The 26298-nt window shown below is 38.2% G+C and overlaps 2 protein-coding genes across 11 annotated transcripts; both read right to left on the reverse strand.

Moving 5' to 3' along the window:
- LOC103705257 (cyclin-A3-1-like) lies at nucleotides 1-2679 on the reverse strand. Its single transcript, XM_008788908.6, has 8 exons — nucleotides 1946-2679; nucleotides 1630-1862; nucleotides 1458-1533; nucleotides 1285-1361; nucleotides 1028-1061; nucleotides 771-920; nucleotides 551-685; nucleotides 1-445 (listed from the first exon to the last, which is right to left on the reverse strand). Exons 1-8 carry the CDS (start codon nucleotides 2297-2299, stop codon nucleotides 374-376), a joined length of 1131 nt encoding a protein of 376 aa, XP_008787130.2. The 5' UTR covers nucleotides 2300-2679; the 3' UTR covers nucleotides 1-373.
- An 8704-nt stretch (nucleotides 2680-11383) lies between these two features.
- LOC103705258 (signal peptide peptidase 1-like) lies at nucleotides 11384-25957 on the reverse strand. 10 transcript variants are annotated; one of them, XM_088701048.1, is made up of 14 exons: nucleotides 25700-25837; nucleotides 25445-25599; nucleotides 24779-24980; nucleotides 24124-24239; nucleotides 23871-24022; nucleotides 23668-23753; nucleotides 20791-20918; nucleotides 19704-19754; nucleotides 17857-17943; nucleotides 17679-17748; nucleotides 14908-15044; nucleotides 14718-14795; nucleotides 12073-12565; nucleotides 11384-11894 (listed from the first exon to the last, which is right to left on the reverse strand). In XM_088701048.1, the coding sequence occupies exons 3-13, from the start codon at nucleotides 24816-24818 to the stop codon at nucleotides 12491-12493; spliced, it is 1020 nt and encodes a 339-aa protein (XP_088557174.1). In that variant the 5' UTR covers nucleotides 24819-24980; nucleotides 25445-25599; nucleotides 25700-25837; the 3' UTR covers nucleotides 11384-11894; nucleotides 12073-12490. The 10 variants fall into 10 exon arrangements, with proteins under 10 accessions (XP_088557174.1, XP_038983417.2, XP_088557175.1 ...); XM_039127489.2 differs by having other exon boundaries at nucleotides 11384-11919; XM_088701049.1 differs by having other exon boundaries at nucleotides 24779-24983.
- Between the last annotated feature and the right edge of the window lie 341 nt (nucleotides 25958-26298).

The raw sequence follows: 26298 nt of genomic DNA on the forward strand, positions 1-26298 counted from the left end.
TATGTGAATTGTCTTTACTTCCCAAAACCTCTACATGTACAATTAACATACATAGTCTGCTTTTCCCATTGGCTATAGAGAACTGTATATCAGAACAACAATAAAAGACTAAGATATTCTAGCAACTCGTCTAATCTGTCAGCAAACACTGGATCCCCTCATCCAACCAAAACAGATTTTAATGCCACTTCAGCAACAAGTCTTATCCATTCTTCCTCCCAACGCAGGCAAAAAAAGTCAGCGATCTCATATGACAGAGGTATTATACATGGTGGTTTTTTTCTTTCCTTTTTCCAAATCCTATCTGAGAAGAGCCAGCTAAATGCCATCAACTGCCATTTTGCATGAGTTGCCACCAAAATAATTGCAAAAACTATTCTTTCAGGTCTTCAAGATATGATGCAGGTATTTCTGAGGGAGAAAGCAACATCGATGCACATTTGAACTGCTCCAGAAAAGCAAATAGGATTCAGCAAAATTAAAATGCATTGCAAGACTACAAGAAGAAATAGACAGGGAAAATAAGCCACATGGAAGTGTAAAACCTTACCCTGTGCTGCTTGTATTTCTCCCTTATTGCTGTCAAAGAGGACCATTTCCTGTTCAACTGCAAATCATGAATTGCACAGACACAATCTTTGAGCTCGGCAGGTTTATAACCTGTCTGTTGTTGCAGTGATAGGCTCTGGAAAAATAGAAGACCAATAATCAACACCAAATATAACTAACTCACTTAAGTGAACAATACAATAATTGAGTGATACACTTACCCAAGGATGAGCCTTTGGATCAATGGTGAATCTTGCAATAAAGACAGCAGAAGCAGCAATAACTGATGGCAAGAACCGAACACAGCCATAGTCGACCAAACTTAACTCAGCGAGGTAATTGCTCAAGAACTCCAGTTGGAGATTTGGATACTGGAAAATGTTCCAGAATCATTCATCAGTATCCAATCTAGAAGAAAATGATAGCACATGATTAAATGTTCTAAATTAGTGTTTGAATAGACATTGGACTAGCTTACATTGCCATCTCCTTGCCCAGCCTTTGTGAATCTCCTGCAGAGAATGAAATTATAACTCAAATTAGCTCAATATGAGATGCCACAAAAAAGCCATTCTATACCATTCTTAAATCCAAAGTCCAGATAAAACTTCAGGACAAGACAATGGATCCAAAATCATGTTTTTTAATATGCATGTGCTCATTGCCATTATAAAACAAGACTTTTCAAGAGTTATACTGAAAACAAAAGGTAAGATTTGTAGCTTAAGAACATACCTAAGAAAGGTTTTTATGGTGGGATTGCCCATCTCAAAGTTGAGAAATTTCAGTATGTCACTCTCCATCTTCACCACCTACACCCAGATACAGATTGAGCAAAGTCACTCGCAAGATCTCAACATTAGCAACAAAAGCAAAATAAGGGAAAGCCAATAGAGAGGAAAAATTACTTCTTGTTTGGTGTAAGTGTTATCGGTAATGTAACAAAAATCTTCCACATGGGGAGGACTGATCTCTTCATATTTCCTGCATCCAAAAAGAAAACCCACATCAATGAATCATTCAAACAGCAGAAAAGAATCGATTGGAGACAAAATTAGGACGAAGAAAACCAACGCTTACGAGGCAATAAGCATGCAAGAAACACCAAGAAGCTGTAATTTCTGCCTACTCAGAGCATTGTACGAGAGAAATCGATCAATGTATGATACTGTGAGATAAAGAGTGTCCGAGAAAAGCTTGTACTCCTCCGCCACCTCGACCAACCAATCCACCAGAATCCCTCTCATGTTGGCAGTTACATCCTTCTGGACCGTTTCAATGAAATTAACCAGCGGCCTCCTCTTCGACTCCACCTAAAATAAAACAAGTAAAAACCCCTGCTCAAACCAAATGAAAACAACCAGAATCTCAAGAATCTGCAATCCAAATCCTTTACCTCCATGGAGCGGAGGTACTGGTAGATATCCGGAGCATAAAAGGCGCACATTTGCGGGTCCTCGGCCTCGAAACGGACCTCTTCGGAAGCGGAGGCATCCAAAAGAGGAACCTTTCGAGCCTCTGCCTGCTTCTTGGCCCGAGACCTGGTTCTGGGCTTGGAAGGAGGAGGGGTTTCGAGACCAGAGGCGGCGTTGGAGATGTTTTTGAGCTCGCCCAGGGCCTTGCGCTTCCTCCTCTTGGCCGGGGGCTGGCCGTGTGGGAGAGACTGGGAGGCGGGAGCTGCTGCAGAGGCGCCTCTCTTCCTCGCCGCCGCCGCGCGGGTGAGGCGGACGCTGTTCTCCTTGTCCTCCATGGCCACCGTCCTGGTACCTCCGCTGCTCCTCTAGTGTTAGGGTTAAAGTTAGAGGAAGAGGAGAGGGAGAGAGGAGCAGAGGGAGAGAGATGGGAGTGGCTTCGAGGAGAAGGGAAGAGGGGTTGGGGATTTAGAGGGAGGGCTAGGAGGGCGCCATTGGCTTTGGATTTCGAAGGGAAATTTGGAAGCGGGATTCATCGAAGGTTTGGGGTTTCGCCATGGAGGATTTTTCCAGTTTGGTTTGTGTGGGATTTTTGGGGGGAAGGTTTTGATTCGATTGAGCGTTTGAAAGTTTGAAAGGAAAGGATTTGGGTTTTGCTTTGGAATTTTTCCCCTCCGGACCGAAAAGCAACCGAAATCCGAAATCCAAACGGGTCAGGCGGGCGGGCCGACAGGGAAAAATTTGGGACGTCTCCGGTGCAGGGTTAATAACGCCAGATGTGTCATGCGTGAGCCAAAAGCCATGAACAGCGTACTTTTCTTTTTTTTGGTAAATATGGACAGTGTAGTTCAAAAATCTAGCCAAAAGCATAATTTTATGATCCATGTAGCCCATCCCTGCTATAGCTGCCACGGCATCCGCTAGGCAGGGTAAGGGTGCAAATGGGTTGGGTCGAGTCATAAGTGACTCCGATCCAATTCAGTTTTTTATTCGAATTCTAATTTTGGATCCAGACCCAACCCAATAGAATATTGAGTTGGGTTGGATTAGGTCCACCGTTATAAACTTTGACCCAACGGGTCATTTAGGTCAGATCCATATGTAACCGAACCCAACAAAAAAATTTGGGTCCGGGTCGGATCTAGATCTGTGCTTCTTTTTATATACTGAATATCTAATTTTTCCCACCATAAGCAAAGTACATGCGGCTTGATGTACAATTTACAAAAATCTAGCTTTATTTCCTAAAGATTTAGAAATCAAAATAGATAAATGATATCCTAGTGATTTAAAGTCCTGCGAGAACGTTGATCATAGCCTGGCGTGGAGAGTACATGGCCCCCAACGTCACGACCTTGGGCAAGGTCAATTCGGAGTCTTCATCCATGTCCACCTCTTCTTTGCCAACTCTCTTCCACTCAAAGCATTGGATCAATGTCCCAAGTGCTAGTCCAACCTTTCTTATTGTAAGCCCTTCCCGTGGGCACCTCCTCCTCCCACGTCTTGGCATCTCCATGGATGTACTACGCGCAATGTTGTTCCTTGCGGAATATTGTAACCTCCCACGGCACATTCGTTGGATGATTTTTGGGGCAAAAGGAGCGGGTCTGGACCGGAGCTTTGGTTCAAGCATTAAGCACCCAGTTCTAGGCTTCCATCTGACTTGTTTGGTTTGCACCCTTGCGCCCTGCAGGCCTAAATAATTTTGCAGATTTGAGTTGGATCGGATCAGAGCGAGTTGTAGGATTGAAAACCTAAAATTATCCAAATTTCAAATGGATCAGGCCGGATCTGAATTTAGAAAACCCAGACCCGACCCGAAAAATGAAATAGGTCCAATTTTAGGACCTGCCCCGGCCCCACGGTCCTCCAAGATGGGTCGGGTTGGGTCTAAGCGGGGTCCGGTCATGAGTTAACCCGACCCATTTGTAGCTTTAGGTAAGTGAGAGAATAAGGCTGAGGTAGAAGGCACGCATTGCAAGCGCTAATCCTTGCAAGGTTATTAAACAGACCTTTAAGTCTTTAACCAATCATAGTGAGTTTCTATCACGCTTCAAATTCGGGGCATAACATAACCATGCTACCGAAGAGTATAGCCCATGATGACATGTAGCCAACTATTATATTTAACTTCCACATCTATCCTGAACAAAATATGATAAAAGGGTCTAATTTTATCATCTATTAAATAAATAAATAAGTATGGGTTCGGAGCGACTAAATCCAAATTTAAATTCCAAAATTCATAACCTTAAAATTTGAAAAATCGTTAACTATTAATTTATAGTCATATAAAATACTAGATTTTTTCTACATAATCACTATACTTGCTATCACAAACTCCAAGCCTAAACCATCATTCATTCCTAATGATCCTATTCGTCTGAAAAGAGAAAAATAAATAGAGATTTGAGCTACAATAAGTAAACCTTACACTATTTTACTAGTCAAGCATAAATTCATACTAAATCATATAGAAAAGATAACTACCATTAAAAAAAATAGATATTTCATAATAAAAGTATAACCATAAATCAATCATGCTCTTGCATGTACATAAATCATGCAAATTACATAAATATAGCTTCCAATCCATAAATAAAATCATAAACTATGGCAACTTTATAAAGTCATAAATCCTCTATTATTTTGGCACATTATATTTTTTAATAATTCTCTCAGACTAAATGTTAAGGTCACTATTATACCTATGATAGAGTGGTAATCGTCAAAATACCAACTAATATTATCTGCTGGCAAAGTCATATGCTAACTACTATTATCCGCTAGTAGGGCCGTATACCTAGTACTATTATCCACTGACAGAGTCGTATGCCAACTATTATTACGTGCTTGTAGGATTGTATGCTAAATACTATTACTTGCTAGTAGAGTTGTATGCTAACTACTATTACATACTAGCAAGATCATATGAAATTAGCTCCGAATGTCGATCTATCCCACTTTTAGGGGTCATACTCATACATAGCTATCTGAGAATGTTTTGCCATATTTCTTAAATCATATTTTCTTAAGTTATACATTCTAAAAAAATATTTTCTTAAATCATATATATATATAGGGTCATAATCCATAAATAAATCAACAATAATGAAACAATTATGCAAGTATTCCTTTCATAACAAAAATATAAATTTCATCAATATATTTTATAAACAAACCTTAATATTAAAATATTCATCGAACCATTCTTTCATGATACATCATGAGTTTTATAATATCATATGCTCGATTCTTAATTTTAAGAAAACATGATATCATCAACATTTATTATTATTTTCATATTGTCATAATATCAAAAAATAAGTAAAAATTTAAAAACTAATAAGGAGTACTGGGGTTATTTATAAGTTCAAAAATTAATAAGGAATATAAGGTCTTATTTACCTTTTTCACCTTAGACCTTCAAATTTCACTAGGCGAATCTGCTAAACCTTATTTTTGGCGGCATTCTGCGGCCTTGATTTTCAATGAGAACAATGCTAGGGAATGATGAGCCTGAAGGAAGAAAGAGAAAGAAAGTGAGAAAAAGCGGGAGAAAGAAGAGAGGAGGAGGCGCGATGATCGCTGGTGGAGGGTCATAGAGGGGCGGGGGTCCTATTTATAGAGGTGACCTAGGATCCTAGTGGCCTTAGGTCTCCTATTTCTATTAGGAGTCGCAGGCTTCGGATGGGAAAACATACTCCTACTGGGAGTCTATTGCTGCTCATCGTGTGCGACGCATGCATGGGTTTAGCATTCAGGCCGGACTAATCAAGTGGATTGACTAGGCCATCACACCTTCTACCAATTTTAAATTTCTCTTGCTCATCATTCTTTGTGGTACTCTAGGTATATCCTTTTTAACTCTATTCAAATTGTATGGTAATTAATTTATTTCTTGCATAAATAAGAGAAAGAAGAACAACGCAAAGAATGAATGCGAGTTAGTTCATTAGTCCTGTCAGATACAACTATTGTACTTGTCATGCTCCAGATTCAGAGTATGATATGGTCGTGCTACCGAGGGATACAACCCAAATAACACAAAGCTAAACATTTCATTTAACTTCAAATTCATTTCAAATAATAAAAGTTCAATTTCATTATCCATTAAATGCAACCAATACTAGTTCAAAGCATCTAAATACAAACATAAAAACCAAATTCATAATCCTCAATATTTGAAAAATCATTAACTACAAATTCATAGATAATTTAAAATACTAAAATTTTTCTACAAAACTGTCAAGCTTGCTAGCACGAACTCCAAGCCTAGACCATTCTTCATTCCTATCAACTCTATTCGTCTGGAAAAATAAAAATAAAAATAGAGATACATGAAGAAAAATAAAAATAGAGACATATGAATGGCATGGCTTAGTAAGTAAATCTTACTCTACTTACTAGATCAAGCATACGTTTTTTCATATCAATGCATCATTTAAGAAAAATAACAGATATTATAAATAAAGTATTTCATAGTATAATATATTAAAATAAGTCATAAAGCCAATCATGCATGCATAAACTATTCATATTTCATAAACATAGTTCCAAGTTCATTTTGTAAATAATATAAATCATTCTTTTGTCAGTTAGCTATATCATAGTTCAAAACATTACTCACAGATATTCGTGCTATGGTAACTTTATACCCATGATAGGGTATGTGTTCGTAATCGATAAAGATTTTTGTTTCATATTCCAACTTTTTATCCGCTGGCGGGGTCTGTGTTCGTATAGATGCTAGCTTTGGACGTCGATTTTTTCAATTCTAAGATAGTGCTTGTGATTATATTTGAACATTTGGCATGACGAGGACGTCAAGGTTTGACTGAGGAAAGTATGTGACGACCCGTGCGCGGGCATGTGTTTAGTTTTACATCGATTATTCGCCGAAAAGATCTTGGATACTTATACAGGGCTAAGTTCTGGCTAGTCTTTTTTAGTGAGGTCATGAGTTATTACAGTGGTAACCCATACTAGAGTAGAAAAAAGGGGGGAAATGTTCTAATGAGAAAGAATAAACAAAGATCTTTTTAATGCATCAATCCTGTCTTTCAGAGGAAAATTGGATCACCTAATTGAAGAGCTGTCTCATAAGTAACCCTGGGCAGAGAATCTTAATAGTTGAACGTATTTATCAGATTGACTATGCCGGCTTCTCACTTTCCTGCTGCTCTCTTATTTTTTAATTTGTTTCACTAGATTAGTTGATGTAATTGATTTGTTTACACTGTAGTTTTTGGCCTGTGGTTCCCAAATTCTATATTTCACTGACTGTTTACTGAATAAACTTGATCTTATTTTGTTCTATTGCTTTTTTACTATGTATGCTTTATGTTTTTCATCGACATGCTTTCTTCTGTTTTTCTTTCAGGCATCTAAATTTGTTTCCTAAAGGCGAAAAGGAGGACCAGCATCTAAGCTTGTGCCTAATGGACCAAATCAATGGAAATCATAAGAAGGTTACTTGCATAGCTCTCAATCTTCTATCTTATTCTTAGTTTTTTTTTTTCTATATGTTTTGCAGAAAAAGTCCTATAGGAATTTATCTTTAATTGCTCTCAAACTTTACAACATAGTCAGCCATATTTAGGGTTTTTATGCTCAAAAGGAAACTGATTAAAGCTTTAAGCATTGCAGTCGCTTGTCATGTGCATTTACTAAGAAATTAGCTCTGGGGAACTGCTGAAAACTTTTTGAGGGAACTGATAACTTTTTGTTTAGCTCTGGAGTCTCCAAGTGACATGGAAGTATTTACGACATTTTGTTTTCGATCTTTTGCAGGTCAGGACCAGTATTCCACAGAAAATTCAAAGTCAGGAAGGTCAAAATTTTTATTGCTTGAAGAACTTCATGATCCAGCATAGGGGTTTCTTTTGAAGCAACGGTTACCATCTTCGGATCTGTCAAGGTTCATTAGATGATAATGCCACTGATTCCTTATCATAGTCATTACCATATAAATGATGCTAGTCTGTGCAGATTATGGAACTTTTGGAATTTCGCTGACCAAATGCCAAGGAAAAACAGTTTGACTTACCATAATATGGACAAAATTACACGTTGGATTGCCTTGTTTCTAATCTCTCAGACCTGCTGCTTAGATCAAACATATTTCTGCTTGTTCTTAAAGGCTTGCTTGAGTGGTAAATGAATACTAAACAAGTAGGCAGAACTCCTTCCCTTGGTTTTTGAGCACACAACTCCTTCCCCCTTTCTTCCTCTAGACGGATTACAGACATTACTCTGGGGAGAAAGAGATTCCAGCCAGAGCAAAATGGTTGGATTTTGTGATCTCAGTTGTCTATATGAGGTCCTTTAATCGAAATGGCTGATGACAGGGTAATGGTGAGTATTGATACCATATTTCGCTTTTCTCAAAAACTGTTTTTTTTTTAAATAGAGAGAGAGTATGGTGTTGAAGCATCTGCTGCTGTCATTAGTAACTAGTGATTTTGTTGCATTTCTATCGTTGTGACGGATTTAGATAAACCAAAGAACAAAGAGATTTGAGAAGATTGAGAGAACAAAAACACGATACGCATAGATTTACATGATTCAGCCACAAGCCTACATCCATGGGCAAGGACAGAGAAGAAATTCTTACTATGATCGAAATGATGGAGTGCAAAAATAATGCTGCCTCTCAATAACACTCCCACATTCTGTCTCCTATACTTTCTTAACGAAGAAATAAACAAGATATATATCAAAATCAGATGGCGGGTCGGCACCCAAATCCTTGGTGACCACCGCAAACCGCACAAGTATTGCCCAATGTTTTTTGTTTCTCCTTTTTCTCTTCAAATTTGCCGAACGGAATCATAAGATGGGGCAGATCAAGAAATTTAAGATACACTCAACAACTCTAAATTCTGCTAGAATCTTATCAACGATGAATGCTTGAGTTTGATATGTAAGTTTTCGGTACATATCTTCATTGCATGGCTATTAGAACACACTACAAACAATCTCCTCGAAAAAAAAGGAAAGGAAAAAAATGAAGAACACACTGCAACAAGGATGTTTCTTTTTCTTTTGAAAGTGCACTAAGGTTTTTTCCCCCTAAGATAGGAACTAAATATGTAGAAAAATTCTTTATTTGAGGTTGTTGCCTGTGTACTTCTGCTTGAACTTAACACAACTACATCTTAACATTGGCGATGCACTCATGCACATAGTTTATCAGAAAAGAGCATTTGATGGATGGTTATGGTCCGTTTACTTTCAATGGACTTGCTTGTCTCTCTATTGATCACATCAGCAAATAAGTTTGCTGCTTTCATCCCATCTGTTTGAGATTTTCTATTCTGCATGTGCCTCATGAGAACATTGTTTATTTATACAAGCTATACTTGTTAATCTTTTCAAATTTTTATTTCTATGAAGTTTGTATTTTTCTTCAATCTTCATTCTCTCCCCTCTTCTCTGTAATCTCCAAACACCTGCAAATGAATAAAGAAGAAGAAATTGTCTGGTGAATTGTTGTGATGCTGTTTCATTACTTTTTATTTGACTAAGAAACTGTCAGTAGGCACCATCATCAAAACTTTCAAAGCTATCAGTTGATCTTGGTTGGTTGATGTGGATACTGAATAATTTTCAGTAGGGATCAAAATATTTGAATTATCTCAACGGGATATAAGATGATCAAGAGATCGAATTATTCCAACAACCATCATTCTGTTCGACAAAATTTTCTATAAAAACTACAAATATTAAGCAAAACGTGTGGTTCCACACATCATTGATAAGTTTTCGTTATAGAATGCAATGGGCGGCTCTCAAATCGCATCCTAGCTTTTGAGGTATCATCCCCTTCTCAATTTGAACAAAACCTTCATCGCCTACTTTGAATTACTCATGATGCGAACAGGATTCAATAGGTTCATTGGCTCTTTAGTACACGGGATTCAAAACCTTGACATGACAGAAGAAATCTGTTCCGAGGCAAATATTATAAACTATTTATACTAAATCAACGGCCTTCTGCGGCCACACTTTACAAACTCAAGTTTGCATATCAGGCCGATAAGACCCAATACTGAATTCCATAGATCTTATAGGGAGAGACAAAAAGAAGAGAGATGAAATAAGAGAGTAAGAGATGGATGGTTCTCTCTCTCCTCCTCTTTTTCTTTTCTTCTCCCTTCTTCTTTTCTTCTTTCTTTCTTCTGGGCAAAATAGAGGAAGGAGGAGGCGGCTAGTGGTAGTGATCATAATGGTCCCGCAAGCGGCAGTGGCGGGCGGTAGAGGGCGGCCGACGACAGCGGCCGGTCGGTGGAATTCAACCCAAAACAAGGCCGAACAAAAAATTTTTGGCTCTATTGTCCTCGGATCTTGGCCCACTCACCGATGGTTAAGGGTTCGGCATTTGCTGGGGGGAACTCGGAATGAGGGCAAAGGTTCGGTAATGAACACCGGCAGCGGAGGCGGCCGGAAGAAAACGAAAAGAGGAAACAAATAGAGGTAGAAACAATGGTTCCTTATTTCAATCAATTTTCGGCCGATTAGACAACCAGCGGCTGCGATGTTGAGTCGTGGAAAAAAGAAGAAGGAAAAAGGAAGAATTCTAGGGCATTACCTCAACTTCGGCGACGTCTAGTAGCCCCATTTTTCGGTGAGCACAGTGATGTGATGCCGTGACTTTGAAGGGAGAAGAGAGAGAGAGAGGGTCGTGGTACTTGACGGTGGTGGGAGGCTCGCTCTTATAGAAGAGCCCCTAGGGTTTCTGCAACCCTAGGACTCTCCATCCCGGTCGAAATCGCCGGAGGGAGAGGAGAAGGATGCCTCGGGCCGAGCTTGGGCCGGTCAAGTGGACCGGGCCCAGGAGGGCCTTCAGGGTGGGAGCCAGAAAGTCCAACAGTGGTCCCTTTTCTCCTGATATTCTTCCAGAAGGATAAGGGCATTGCGCCGGACATGGACCGTGGCACTGCGCAAATGTTCACGAGAAGCTTCCTTGACCGCAATCAAGCTGCCGCAAGTCAGTCACGGTTTGCATGCACGGCACGTTTGAATGAGACGCAGGTTGACAGCGTCCGGCCTTCGAAAATTGCTGCTGCTTGGTCGAAATCAACGGCCTTCTGCGGCCACACTTTACGAACCCGGTCTTACGCCGAACTAGCGAGAAAATTCCTGTTTCTTTCCATCATTATCTGATAAAGACTTAAGACTAATAGGCAGAGCTTGCCATCGAAGGAATAATAGGCCTCGAATAGTTATGTTGGTTTGAAAAGAATAATTTATGACAACTCTGCACCCGACGAAGGAATAGTTAAAAGAATAATTTATGACAGCTCCCTCTTGAAATAGTTGTACTTGTTGCCGTAAGCAAGTTTGACAAGCATAACCATTCTTTGTTTATGCCTCTTCCCAGATTAATGTTTGGTTTAGGAAGCGATAACCAGGAGACGTAAGCAATGATGAAAATCTTGTATTCCAAAATTCAGCAGCCGTAGAAGTTTTAAGGCAACAGCCACAGATATCATAGCCCACATTCAAACCAGCTCTTTTTCCCTCCCTTCTTTTTTATTAAAAAAAAAAAAACAGACACCTGAACATCAGCATCAAGTAAATGACTCATGCATCATGCGGCCAGCTGCAAAGAGGCTAAATGGATGAAAATGGTGATAATTGTTGTAACCATTTTGCAAACATATTGCATTTGAAAGATGATGAAAGTGGCAGCTAACCAAGCTAATAGATCCGTATAGGTATCGCACTTCATCAGAATTTAGAGTTTAGCACATGCCTGCTGTGTCATGCACTTCATTGCCGTTAGCTGATGGACCTGAGATCTTACTGTGCCTTCAGAAGACATCCGAACAGACTTAATTACTCAGAACCATGGAAACTCATACTGTATGAGTACATGATAGGATCATAGGTTGGCCTTGAATCATTCACAGGTTCGCCTGTGTACCCCTGCAAGTCATCCAAACCGGCAAAGCTGTTTGAAACAAATGCAAATATATCAAAATAAATACATCATAAAACAGGCATCATCCCACTCCAAGAGAGAGCGGGGTGTGCCGCACATGCTGCATGTCGACTGCTTTTGCCTTCACGTAAATTCTGCTTAAATCTACTATCTAATCATCACCTTTTTGATAAATAGTATTAGAGTCTAGCAAGGATGGTCTATCGACATATGTCCCAGAACCAAATAATTGAGTCGCGTGGCGGAAACTGAAAAGCCTCCCCTACCAGCTCTGATAGCTTTCAATACAAAATGATGTGCCAAGCTCAGACTTCCTGGAAACAAAATGGAAAATGGCAGCAGAAATAGACTTGGAAGAAAACAGCATCCAAAGATAAAGGGAAAAGAAATTGATAAATGTCTAAAGTGAGGCACCGGATTCATAATCTATAAAAGATTTATTGTATTTTATAAAACTTTGTGATTCCAAAAGCAATTGGGAGCAATTCTTCCAACCATCAGTTCTGTAAGAGTTAGTAATGGCATCTGTCATATATCAGAAAGGTTCTGCACTCCAATCCATTGGCCACTATTCCTATTTCTATTTGGCTTTAGCATCTCCATCTTCTGAAGAACTGCTGGCTGATGCTGTCTTTGATTCATCATACTCTAGAAGCTGTAAAAATATAAAAAACTTGAGATTAGCTCATTCCCAAAGTCAAAAATAATGTTGGATGTGAAAAAACATTTCACTAGATGACCTGCTAAATTCCCAGCAGATAACAGAATATGCAACAGCAAATTAAGAAGTTTGTTTCTCTGCTCATTACATAGATGCTATCCAAATTTACTTGAGGGCGTTCCCTTTCCTTCGTTTTTTTCATAGATTAAGGTTTTCTTATCAATATATAATAGTTAACTTGCATCTTTTGCTTTCATTATTTATGACCACAAAGACAGTTTGCCAAGATTTTAGAACATATACTCAAATAAGGTATGTGCTTAGGTGCATTGACTTTTTCACAGAAACGTCATACTATCCAAGAACACAAATTGGAATGCGGAAATGTTAAGATTAGTAGGCAGTAAAGTTAAGAACGATATAGGGGGGCATGGGTATGTTTCAGATGCTATAGGGTAACCTTGACTAAGGGTAGGGTTACAGAGAGCTGATTGACCTGGTACAGGCATCTATAATCAAATCTGAAAATCTAAGGAGGCTCTTTAGCTAGAACCTTGAATATTTCTTTTAGAAAGAGGAGAGTAAGACCTAAGAGTTTAAAATAATAATGATAATATGCAAAGATTGAAGAATCATCATCAATTTATTAGTGTCAGACCTAAGGTTAAGCAAACAAAATTTAAAAGAAAGAACTTGGAAAGATTGCAACAAGATTGAAGGTAGCCCTTAACAGAAATGAATAGCAAATAAGGATTGATAAAGCCAAACCTTGATTGTTATATTGTAGTTATATAATAAAGGTCATAATTTGTCACCCCATGATTTACAAGATTAACTCAGTGATCGGAAGCTAAAAAGCTAAGAAAAAAATATTTTACGATGTTTTCATGGGTGCAAACCCTTTGCAAAGTGCTCTAACAAACAAAAAGCGGGGCATCCATTTAATTTGTCAATCTCGAGCAAAGAATTTGATCCACTGCTACTAGTAGTAGCTCCATCAACGATGTTTGAGGGCCACATTAAGTGATTGTACAAATAAATCACAAAACAATTTAGGGAATGAGATATGAGTCCATAAAAGTGGGGGAAAAAAAAGGATAAAACAACTTTTTCACAGTAGTGTGCATTATTTTCCTCCCTTTTAATCAGTTTTCACTTGGGTACCTTGCAGACAAAAAGTAATCAAACTCAGATAGTAATGAGTGCTAGTAACTTGGATTTTCAACTACTTAAAAAATTCATGATATAGCTTTGATTTTCTTTCCAATCTGAGCCTCACAGCCAAGTTGACAGAGATAGCAGTTTATCGATATGCAGGCTTGAATTAAAAAGTTTTTGCTGATTGCTGAATATTCTGTCTAGAGAAGGTCTAACCATTAAGAAGTCTAGAAACCAAGAAGAAATTTAAACTATAACTACCAATCAGGTTATCTGGTGACACATGCATGGAACTTACATAAGATGGCTCACTGAACAAAAGGTACACTTGCAGCTCTGGGCTTGCAGGATTGACAAAACTGAGATAGAAGTGGAGATAGATGGCGGTGCCAAACCCTCAAAATCATGATATGTTGTACCGGCCCGAACTGGACAGTACAGGGCATACTGTACCGGACTAGTTCGGTACCGGTATCCGATATAGATGGGGTACCGACATTCGGTACACCAAAAAAACTCCATACCATACCATACCACACTGTGCTAGTGTGACACCGATATGGGATCCGGTACCGAGACCGCAAACCTTGATCAAAATATTAACAACCTTCTTCATTTATACATCTTCAAAAGATGAGCTCATAAATAGATTCATCTAAAAGCAAATAAACTATCAACCAAACCTACTTTCCTATCTAAATATAAACTTTTTGTGGTGCTGCATGTAAATTTATATAGTAAGAGAAACAAAATTAAGCAAATCTACAAGCTAATTTAAGCGAGCCTACACTCCATTTCTCCCACCTTTATTCCGTTTCACAATTCCAAATATTAATGCCCCTATTCCATTTTCTATTCAAAGGAGTTGAAAAACTTTTAGTAACACAGTTAACCGTGGAAGGGGGGTGGAGGAGGGGGAGGGAGAGGGGGGGGGGGGGGGGGGAGAGAGAGAGAGAGAGTCTTATAAGAAACAAGATAAAGAACAAACCGGTTTTGCTTCCCCATTCCACAGGCAGTGGACAGCCACAGATCCAACAACACCAGGAACTATGTATAGAAGAGCAGGCTGCAAATGATGGAGGCAACAAGGAACAGCAAATGTTGAATATTGAGCCCGAAAACGATAAGGGAAAAAAACATAGGCAAAGATATTGACAAATACAATTCGAGAAGTTTACCTGTGCAGCTTGAAACCAGTTCATCACAACAATAGTAAGGACCAAACCAAGTGTGTATCCAAAAAATGCACTATTAAAATAGCGAATTTGTTTTCCTCTTGATACATCAAAGCGCAATGCCAATGCTACAAAAATCCCTGAAGATGAAAAAGAATAATAATAAATTTATGAATAAAATATTCAACTAACGAGAAAAGTAACTTGCAAAAAAGAAACAGCTTAAGATGTGAGATGACATTCAAAAAAATCGTTAAAAAAAGCTAGCCGCTCTTTAATCCATTTGCCAAAACAATCAGAACAATTAAAAATAAAACATGAATAACTTTACATTAAAGTTTTAAGCTATACAAGGGCTACAAATGGTTTCTCCAGTCCACAACTAAGGTTAGCTGGTTAACACAAATACTAGGAAACTTGACAGTGAATCAAAACTAGTTTACCTGCAAAATAATACCACACCAGAAACAGTAATTCCATTTATTTTCATAGTCTTATCACTAATCACTCTCAGCTTCCTAGTCCCTAGGATGCTCATTGGTGTCTTTGGAAAGCCTTCAACTTGTTAGCATAACAAAAGATTTCTAGATGACAACAAGACACGAACAAAGAAGAAAAGTAGGAGAGAATCTATCTCTAGAACAACACCGAAATTCTCAGTGCTAATTTTCACACGGTCAAGATACTAAAAGCAAAACAGTGGTGTCAGAATGGTGGAATTCGCTTTACAAAATCCAGCTGATGACAGTATAATATAAAATAAAAATTAAAAAAGTTCAACTGTATTAAACAAGTGAAAAAAAAATCAGATACCAGTTCCCAACCACACCATCCTCACACAGTCCAGTAAGGAAAGATGTGGGGTTTTTGATATTCCCTAATTCCCTATAGTTGTTCCATGAAACAATAAGCTATACTCTTGTTTTTACATATCCTAAGATGCAACATCTCTGCATGTTTAAGAGTTTCTTAACATTCTGGCGATGCATCCTACTATTTCAAGAAATGGGAGGGAGACTAAATATTTGAATGAAACTAGTGAGAAGTGAATTGGAAGAACTTTATTGGAAGAGATGCCTTAAATAAGAAAAAAATGCAAGAATTGGCAGCAAGTTGATGGAACAAAGCTTGTTGAGGTTGTTTCCACATGTATATCTCTGATAAAGTTCAATACACTACGAGGACTTGTTCTGAAGGCAAAGGGCTCGATTGAAATAAAGTCCTTGATTGCCAAGTATATACTTGAGTACAACCTTCCAATTTGCCCTAATCAGATAAAACCATAGATGCTGAAGGAAAAGACCACAATCGGTGGGAAGGACATCTTCTGTTGCTGACAATTCAGTGGTACACGACAAAAAACGGATGGTGCAGTTGAGGAATTAGCTAGGCTAATAATTCAATGATCCTTCTTCCAAGGATGTAGCAACTTATGACAAAATCAACAAGCCTCACCAGATCTTTCGGAATTTGCTATATGAAAGCTTCTGTCATTAATTACTATCATAGCACATTGTGCTTTTGAAGCAAAGCCTTTCCAAACCCTTTACTCACCCCTTCCATACAGGTTGTTCAGGTATCTTCTTTTCTAAACCTTCAAAACAGAATTCAGCCACTATTACTTTCCCCAATCTTGGCTGCCAAATGCGCTAATTTCTTAAGAATAGTTTAATATAAATGGTTGACAGCAAGGAATGCCATACTGCGCCGAACAGGTGGTTCGGGGCATACCGAACCATACCAAGGACATACCGGCACAGTTTCACCCCTCGGTTTGAAAAATCTGGCAAGGGAGGGGGGGGGGGGGGAGAGAGAGAGAGAGAGAGAGGGGGGGGGGGGGGAGGGAAAGAGAGGGGGAGAGAGGAAGGGGGAGAGAGAGAGGGGCTGAGAGAGGACTTTTGAGCCCTCATCCTCTGCAGGCAACGAACTGATTTCACTTAAGAAATTTGGAAAAAAAAAATTAGGGATGGAGCCCCTGTTTCGTGTGGCCCCTTGCTTGTGGAGGATGAGGGCTTGAAAGCCCTCTCTCCCTCTCTCTTTCTCCCTCTACCCCTTCCTTGTTGGCTCTAGCTTTGTCGATATGGCCCGGAATGGAATGGTGCAGTACCATACCATATCATATTGCCGGGCAACTGGTACGGGCCTCGGTACCAGCACAACAGACCCTAGTTGACATGAAGCTCATCGATCAAATGTGACCAATCAAGGTAACATTTGGGCTACGGTCAGCTTATCAGGTGATATCACAACTCATGAATCAAGTTGATCCTGCAACAATTGTTATCTACTTACAATCAGGCAGTTTCAACTTTCAAGGTTTCGTTGTCTAATACTAAGATGTATACTGTTAGAAGAAGCCTGCTCCTTATCAGGGTTATAATGGAGTTAGGTCGCTTTGCTTTTTAAAAGCTTAGAATATCCTGATTAAAATCAAGGATCCATATTAATTATGTTTCTTAGGGTTGAACAAGCCTGGCCTATATATTGAACTGAGGCCATACCAACTGAAGAGTCTGAACATAATTCAATTAATTATTTTACTAGATACACTCTAAGTTTCGATTTCCAGGTGGCTTCCAAGTTAATCCTTTCTCCTGCTTCCTCCTATTACCTGAATTATTTTAACTAATCACCTTGACAGCATAAGTCCTTTAAGGACAGCATCAATAGATAAAACCGAGAAACAAGAAGACTATGTCATGTTGGTGAGATACCAACAATAAAGTATTAAGAAAAGAAAAAAAAGCCCAATGTCTTAGAATAAAACTTCTTACCAGGAATCACAATATCCCCAAGGCCAAGCATGGAAAAAGGCCGTGCCAAATCAGAAGTTGGGAATAGAAGCTAATTTTGAATGAACCAACATCAGAAGATTCATCTTAAAGCAACCGTATAAGCACATCAGCAGTAAATAACTTAAAATGGTGCAATCAAATTAGTAGAAGAACTGACCTTTATGGGAGCATCAAAAGACTTAGCAACACTAACCATCACAGGAGTAAAGAACACCCAGAAGATATCATACACAAACAGTCCAGCCTACCATTGGAGAGCACAAGGGATTACAAATTAAAGAAACATCTCATAAATAGCCATTAAAGAATAAAAAATGATATCCACTTCATAAGAGAATGTTGAAAACAATTGACAAAAGGAAAGAGAAGACTGAGTCGTGAGTAGTATCCAAAGATCAATCAACATGCCACATCAATAGAAACTAGAAAGTGATGTCCTCTACACATAAACTAGAAAGTCCGGTCGCCTACCGGACTAGTACGGTTCCGGTTCAGACCAATTTAAACCGGTACCGAACCGGCAGCGGGCTCGTGGAAAAAATTCCGCGAAGTGCGTAGTACGCATGGACCGGTACCGGGCTTGTACCGCTCGGTTCCGGCCACCTTTGGGGCCGGAACCGGATCGGTTAGGTTCGGTACGGACTGAACCGGCCGATACAGACCGGTTCAGCATACCATGAACATAATATAGACTAATACAAAATCTCGATGCAACTAAGTACAGAGCCGATCGTGACTGCAAAAAAAATACTGAGCAGAGTAATATTGCAGAAGCTAAATACGACCATCAAACAAAACCAACAAACTCAATCATGCTTGCCTAGGGCAAATTAATGTTAATTTTCCACCATTTATTCTTATTTAGAGCCAAATAGCCTCATAATAACTACACATTAGAAAAGAAATGACCCCTATAGTTTCTGCACATTCAAGATAATTGAAATGACAGCAAATATTCTGAAAAAGGGGTGAAGATGGCCACCACCACAGATTACCAATATGGGATATGCAGAGTATCAATCCTTGTTTTGCTGTAAACATGCATTAAATGATCTAACCCAGTTAATATTACTTGAAATATTCTAGAGAAATGAGATGATAGAAGAAAGATTGGCACAAATTACTCCATATTTAGTCAAACCAGCCAGGCCTGCCAAGTGGTACTCAGATTGAAATAGCCCAAATTGTAACAAATAAACCTGTGTCCCAGCTACTAGGGTCATTCAGATAATATGAACAAACCTCTTTATACCCATAATAATTTTTTTACAGAATATATAAATAGATTATAGTCCACCAGCTTAGGTGAAGGGATGACGCAATTTTTACAGGATCCATAATGCTCCAACAAACAAAAGTTAATGCTAAATGTCATATCTAGACCATTAGGTAGCTAAACTGGAGGTACTACTGTTGAGCAGAGCCAAGTTTGAGGGTCCCAAGGGCTGACCCAACCTGTTGACATCCCTGAACACTTGTCATACATTACATCACAAATGCAGATATTCCAATTCTAGTTTATTAAGTCAAAATGCTAATCAGTTCCAACCAATTCGCCTTTTCCAATACCTCTCACAGAGTCATCCAAGTATTAAACTTTCAATCACATTACAAACCACATAAACTAGATACTTTAGTTAAAGATTTTATAAGTTAACCTTCATAAAGATGCACCTAGATTTTATTTATCGATCTAAAAATATATTATATCCTTGTATCAGTGATTAAATGCCAATCATAATTTGTAAGGTATGTCCATTAGATTATATATGTATGCATGTAACCTGAAAGGTAGAAGGTAATACTTGAGAATTGATTTAATAGTTACTCTAGATCAAAAATACAAAATAATAATACAGAGGTATGCATATGAAAAAGCAAGTGAATATCAATACACTAGCATTACAAGATAACTGCATTAACAACAAGCTAAGGTGGTCATAAGCATTTCAGGTATATAGTGATGAATGTATATTCTTCAACAAAAGCTTCATTAACTCTTACCAATAGAATGGCACCAGTTTTAAATGAGCCCAATGATAGCATTTCAATTCCCTACAAGATATAAAATGGTTTGTTATGCGAATCTTAATGATGCAACAAGTTTAAAGTAAATGCATGACATTTTTAGACAGTTGGAAACCCTTCAAAAGAAATGAATCCATAAAGTTTGAGATAAAATGCAAATAAATCATAACATCTTGTAACAGATAAGAAAAATCATGATGGAAGGTTTGAAATAATCCTGATGGCTATAATATGCCGAAACCTCTGTAACTACCACACTGTTTAGAAAGTAATAGCTGATGAGCCACATACTTTCTGAACATAGATATTAGCTTGACACCATACTGAACATAGATAAAATGCAAGTCAATGTTTTCATGCCAAAAGTTCCACTTGCAAGCAACAGTGGACATGAAAATTAAAGGAAAGGAAACTAGAAGTCCCAAGACCTGATCCTTAAATTGATGACACAATAATCCCAAACAATCAATCTCGCAAAACCATATGCACAGAGTACTAGTCATCTTTGTTTTTTTCTGTTTCACTAAGACACATCTTAGTCATCTATAAGCATGTTCCGGCCATTGGTGTTCGATGTGTCTGTATGGGGTCCCACAATCAGCTAACTTAGAATTCATTTAGTTGGCAAAAAATTAAACTTAGTTTTAGCTAAAACTGAAGGTTCAAAGTCGGTGAGGCCTTCAAGATATCAACTGGGAAAGTATATATATGACACGAACAAACGTCCATAATACTTCAACTTACAGAAATGTAATATTGATGATTCAAAAACCTATCAGTATACAACAGCACAAAATTATGGAAGAAAACATAGCAACAAATTTTCTACTCTAGACAAGATGCATAATGAAATCTACATCTTTAAAATTTACAGTGCAGGGGAAGGTTAAGGCTCAACATTCTGCAATAAAGTATGCATAAAATTTCAAAGTAAACATTGGGAATGAAACAATGGATGAACACAATAACTACCAGTTCCATAAGATGATGCAAAAGATTGAACAAAAAACAGCAGAACAAACCAAAGCTATCAAAATGTCATCATTTGAAAGCTAAGGCTAACCTGAATGCAGAATGCAATCCCCAAAATATTGTTAGCGAGCCAATGCTTCTGCAAAGCATACCACACACAGAAAAAGGTTCCTGGAATTGAGGCAACAATCTGAGACCTGGTGAACTCCAGTGAAGCAGCTGCGTCAAAAGGAATATTAAAGCCTAAACATCATTGCAAATCAAAATGACCCAGAGAAGGAAAAACACCTAAACAGATCAATCCTGATGATTAACAGCAGGGGCGAAACATCAGTCTATCAGATTCTTTAAAATTTTTATACATCTTAAACTGTCACCATATTTTACACGAACTTGGTGCAATAAAAACATTCTCGAGTGTACACAATTATAGAGATACCATATAGTTTATGTAAACAACTAATACCATAGAAACTTGAAAGAAAAAACTGATACAAGACCGCCCAGGCTTTTAAAAAAAAGAGAGATCTGAATTTTCTATCCAATTAGACCCACCTGTATGAATGAGAAACAAAAAATTATGGAACAAGAAGGTTTCTTAAATTAAAAAGAAAAAAATCCCCAACCCATCCCAGTTCAGTCATATGATCTCAATCACTGCAAGATAGTAAGTTCTGTCCTGAGTACCAAAAATGGATATAACTTCCTGCACTTCTGTCGGTTCTCCAGGAATTTAAGCACATAAAAAGCTCTCAAAAATTTTCTAGCAATGTCCCTATGAGGACCTAAGTTGGCATGTGTTAAGTCCCATATCATTATATGCCGGGGATATCTTGGGTACTCATACAAGGCCAAGGAGCCCTACTTTTGGCTAGTCTTTTGGGATGAGATCCTGGATCGTCACAAATAGTATCAAAGTTGACCCAACCTATGACCCATATAAACTAGGGGACATTGCAGCACAGACTTTTTGGAGCTGACTACAGACTGATTATGGTATTTGCGATTGAATTTGGAATTAGATCATTAACCTAGCGAGGGCACTCGGGCTTAAACAAAGAAGGGTCCCACTTCAATTATGCATCGGAAGATCATGAGTATTTGGACAAAGCCAAGAAACCACAAAAAAAAAACCTTTCGGCTAGCCTTTTTGGATGAGGTCCTGAATCGTTATGGTATTTTTTGTTATACATAACCAATTATTAAAACAGAATTGATTTTCAAAAAGCAGCAGATCTTAATAATTTTGATCAATTAAAAAGCCACACATCGATGATTATACATCACTACAAATATCCCTTTTTATACAAAAGCCAGCTATTAAAACAGAATTGATTTTCCTAAAGCATAAAATATCGATAACTTAGATCAACCAGCAGACTACAATTCAATCATTATATGCAAGTACAAATTTCTTCCCCATTCCAAGGTGGTAGGATATGGAGCCAAAAGAGACATTTAAGAAATAGATGGGTCCACAACACCAAACCAAACCAACCCCCCCCCCCCCCCCCAAAAAAAAAAAAACCCTAATTGGTCTGACAATTAACAGATAATCCAATCCCACCACCTCAAGGTTGGTAAGGGATAATAGTGCATGAATTAAGAGTATGGATCATAAATCATGATAAAAAAACTTCAAAATGCTCAAAGACAAGTCAAAAGAAATAGAAGGTGAAAATCTTCTCAATCACCTACCACAGAGCTCGCGAGTTTTCTTCACCTATTTTCCACATATTTACCATGTTATGATAGATTGTAATGTTAGAGGAAAAAAACCATGCAGATACCTAAATTTTCCGTCGGACACAAGTGTTCCAAAATCCAAACCAGCTTGTAGACATCAGAGTGTAATCCACTTCTAAAAAGATCATAGAAGGGCATGACAAAGAAACCCTTCAGCTTCCTATCTCCAATACCAATGTCAAAATAGGTTGTAGCCTCATGGAATATTGAGAAGGCAGCTCTATGAACACCTCATCCCACAGATATATTTTTGTTATTAAGTGGCAAAATATGCTTTACCAATGCATCTTCATGGAGGAAAGGAGAAAAACTATACCAGTACAGCATGTACTGTTTTAGACCAAATCACATATTCCTTCAAAATCTGATGCCATCATTCCTGTGAACCATAAGAACCAATATACTGAAGCTTACCATCATAACTAAAATTCCCATCCTAAGAGGCATCTTTTTTTCACATTTTAATGGATCATTTGTGTCTATAAGATGTGCTTCTTTCATGGACCAATGTCATCTTCTACCTTAACCAATTGAAAATATTTCTTAAATCATGCATAAATTAATGGTGCCCCTTGACTTTTTTTGAAAACAAAAATATATATGTGACACTTCATTTGATCTTTATATAAACACAAAATATGCATACACACATAATTGTGCTTATACGTATATACAAATATATATAATGTATAATGTATATATCTGTGTGAAAATGTATGTACGTACGTATGCACGTATGTATAATTAGATCTTCTGTACATAGATCTTTTGCTGAAAGCTATTATTTGGAAGATACAAAATTTAAGACCTGTTATTGGCAGTACAAGTATCTCAAAAGCAGTCTACCCAAAATAATTATGTTGCTTAGCTGATCAGAATCACTCTCAATCAGAAACCAACCACACACAGCACACAAGCACACACACACATAGGAGTGGAAAGGTGCATAATACAATCTAATATGAAAACAAAGTGCAGATAAATATCAGGCAGAAGATTTTTTATTAACAAAAACCATCTATAAGATAGCATGAGATGCGACTAAGAAAGTGAAGAATAACGGATATAAAAAGTTGACAAAAATTAAAAAATAAGCAGGTATCTGAGAAGACTATGGATAAGAATTTAGGAAACGTGAGACATTTGGAACACAAATAGCATATCTAATATTTTGTGATAAAAAATATATAAAACAGATCATCGTAAAGGATAGCACACGTACAGCGAAAGTATGGAGCACGCCAAATGATGAGGTCTTCATTCCAATGTTTTGGAAGAAAACGTTTAATTGAAGGTAACAATGTTGCCCTGCACATATGTATCAGCAACAGATTAGATGCTACAACAACTGTTTTTGGCATTAGTTATCATAATTTACATAAAATCGAAAACTTCATTTCAAGTAACATGGAGGATAATACATACGAAAGAGCGATGATCCCAAGGACAAAAAAGTAACATGTAAGAATAGCGTTCACCAAATCTTTTGAGAAGAATTTGAAAAGTAAAAACAATGATAGGAGCATTGCACTCCCAACAAGAGGAAAGCGCATGGCATGTTCGTTTGACATTGTTTCCTGCATGAAATACATTCAATTCTCAGAAGAAACCAAAATGACTCTATGCTGGTCTACCAAGAAATAACATATTGCAATTGCACAAAATTAACAGCACTTACTGATGGTGGTGTTGGTTTGACCGACCGAAAGCAACCCACATAAACAGTTAGGCATGCTGTCAAAATTACATTCAAATTGGGATCTACCTTCAGGACAAGTGGTGCAAAGGTTAGACCTACAAAATAGTGAATCTGAGTCACAGACTGTCTCTCAAAAAAAAATTATCCATACAAGGAAACAAGACCATTTATGCCGCAAACTAATTTCATAATGTTCTCAAAAGTATAAATAGATAAATAAATAATAAAATAGCAGCAGAACAAACAACAAACCAAAGCCATATAGCACACAGCCACTGCTTGACAAACTATATAAAATACAATGAAAGAAGTATTCCATAAAACAATATGTTTTGCTTGTGAACATTAAAAGACCAGCTAAGCAACAAGAAAAACAACCATGCTAGCTCTCCGTAACAAATTATTCTTGTCAACAAAATATATTTATAACTATATATAAGAATCATGTACCTAGCTGCAAGAAATTTTTATTTTGTGGAATGAGGATTGATTTATTGACAGAAACGACTACCACAACCCTGCTTTCTCATTTTTCATTGTAAGAGAGCACTTCAACATATTTACATTATTTAGTTTGCAATTCCCTTCTAATATGCAAGCGAAAATCTTTTTAGATAGGACAAATAAAACATACCTAGAAGCGCAAGATTTGCAGCACGTTCATGAGTCTTCATATCAGCAACTCAGGCTGCACAGCAACAGAAGGAATTTGCAAGCAACGAATGAAGCGAGAGCAAAATTGGATCTCTATGAAGAAGTTGAGACGGACAAAGTTCTCAAACTGCCTTGAACAATTCAGAGATGGATCAGGAATATATGTCCTCCCAGTTTAAATCCTGCTGGAAGCATGTAGCAGTATCAACAATCATATAAAGATGAATAGACCAAAACGAACATCCCATTAAATTCAGAAAATTCAGAGGGAAAAGAAAGGGGAACAAGTGAATCGTGTCACAATGCAATGGAAATCACGTCCCAGAAAATTCCTTCACAGAGAAAAGAACAACCTCGTATACAGGAATATCAAGATCCTTTGCTTTTTTTCTTTTTTTTCCGGGGGAAAAACTCTTCTTATTTATTGAGAGAAGGAAGCGCTTCATGATGAGAAACTAAAGAAGAAGAATGTAATTTTGGTTTGCTTCCAAAGATCAAGCAGAAATAACCTTTTCAAACCTTTTCAAATCATTACGACTGCAAAGAATAGATAGCAGCCTTCAAAAGCATCAGAAAATGGGGGAAAATCCATGAGGGGATGAAGAGGGACTCCAATTATATCATCCATTCAATTCAAAACTCTTACCAGTCCGATCCGCAAATCACATCGGAACGCCTCCGATCTCCATCGACAACCAGGGAAACAGAAACAAGACCAGCGACTGACACACGTCAGTGAACCAAATCCTAACCTAACTCTAATCCCAATTCTCTCCCTCCAAAGCCCAAGAAACTGAGTCCCTAGCGCCGGCAACGGATGTCGCAGAGTAAATCGAATCGAAAAGAATTTGAGGGAAGAAATATTTAAGGAGGAGCAAATCCACGAAGATTCGGATCGTACCTTTTCGGACCTGAAACCTAGGAAGGTCGGAAGCCCCCGGATCCGGGATGGAGATCAGTTGGATTGAACCTCCAAGAAACCCTAGATCGGTTTCTCTTTCACGCCTCGCCCCCTCTTCTTACTAGCGCTGGAGAATTCGCACGTGCGACTGCCGTTTGGCCCCTACGCGGTCTCACACGTGCTGCTATGGCTGGTCGCCCGCTCTCGCCTTCACGGAGAACGGGAGAAGATGCCGGGAAGGAGCGCAAGCGACGCCTCGTACGGGTTAGAACGGCCCATCGTTTAAACCGGGCTGGGCCGTCTCCTAGCCCAGTTGAAGGTAGCCCATTTCTTTTGGAGCCTGGAGAATCTTAGCAAGCTTGTTTCCTGCTCAAAAATTTCACACTGGGTGTCATTTTTTAGAAAACTCAATTTCCATCATTGTATCTTAAAGATAATTTAGTAATTTCTTAAGGATGACAAGAATTGGTTAATGGGAAGGGTAAATTGCCTGGTGTTACTACCTTTTTGGCATTTGTTTTGCTCCTTGGGTGGACAAGGTCTACTTTTCACACTACAACATTTAAAGAGCTATTTTTACTTGTGAATATGGAGTGGTG

Source organism: Phoenix dactylifera, chromosome 7 (assembly GCF_051530095.1).
Source record: "Phoenix dactylifera cultivar Ajwa chromosome 7, Ajwa_hap1_PhDact_Kaust_v1.1, whole genome shotgun sequence".
In the NCBI taxonomy this organism is placed as follows: Eukaryota; Viridiplantae; Streptophyta; class Magnoliopsida; order Arecales; family Arecaceae; genus Phoenix; species Phoenix dactylifera.

Coding starts and splice junctions, on each gene's coding strand:
- LOC103705258 (XM_039127486.2), bottom strand. CDS start 24,818: ATGAAGACTCATGAACGTGCTGCAAATCTTGCGCTTCTAG. Junction 23,754..23,870: donor CTTGGGATCATCGCTCTTTC/GTATGTATTATC, acceptor ACATATGTGCAG/GGCAACATTGTTACCTTCAA. Junction 20,919..23,667: donor GCGTGCTCCATACTTTCGCT/GTACGTGTGCTA, acceptor CTTTTGACGCAG/CTGCTTCACTGGAGTTCACC.
- LOC103705257 (XM_008788908.6), bottom strand. CDS start 2,299: ATGGAGGACAAGGAGAACAGCGTCCGCCTCACCCGCGCGGCGGCGGCG. Junction 1,062..1,284: donor ACCATAAAAACCTTTCTTAG/GTATGTTCTTAA, acceptor CATTCTCTGCAG/GAGATTCACAAAGGCTGGGC. Junction 686..770: donor ATCCAAAGGCTCATCCTTGG/GTAAGTGTATCA, acceptor CTATTTTTCCAG/AGCCTATCACTGCAACAACA.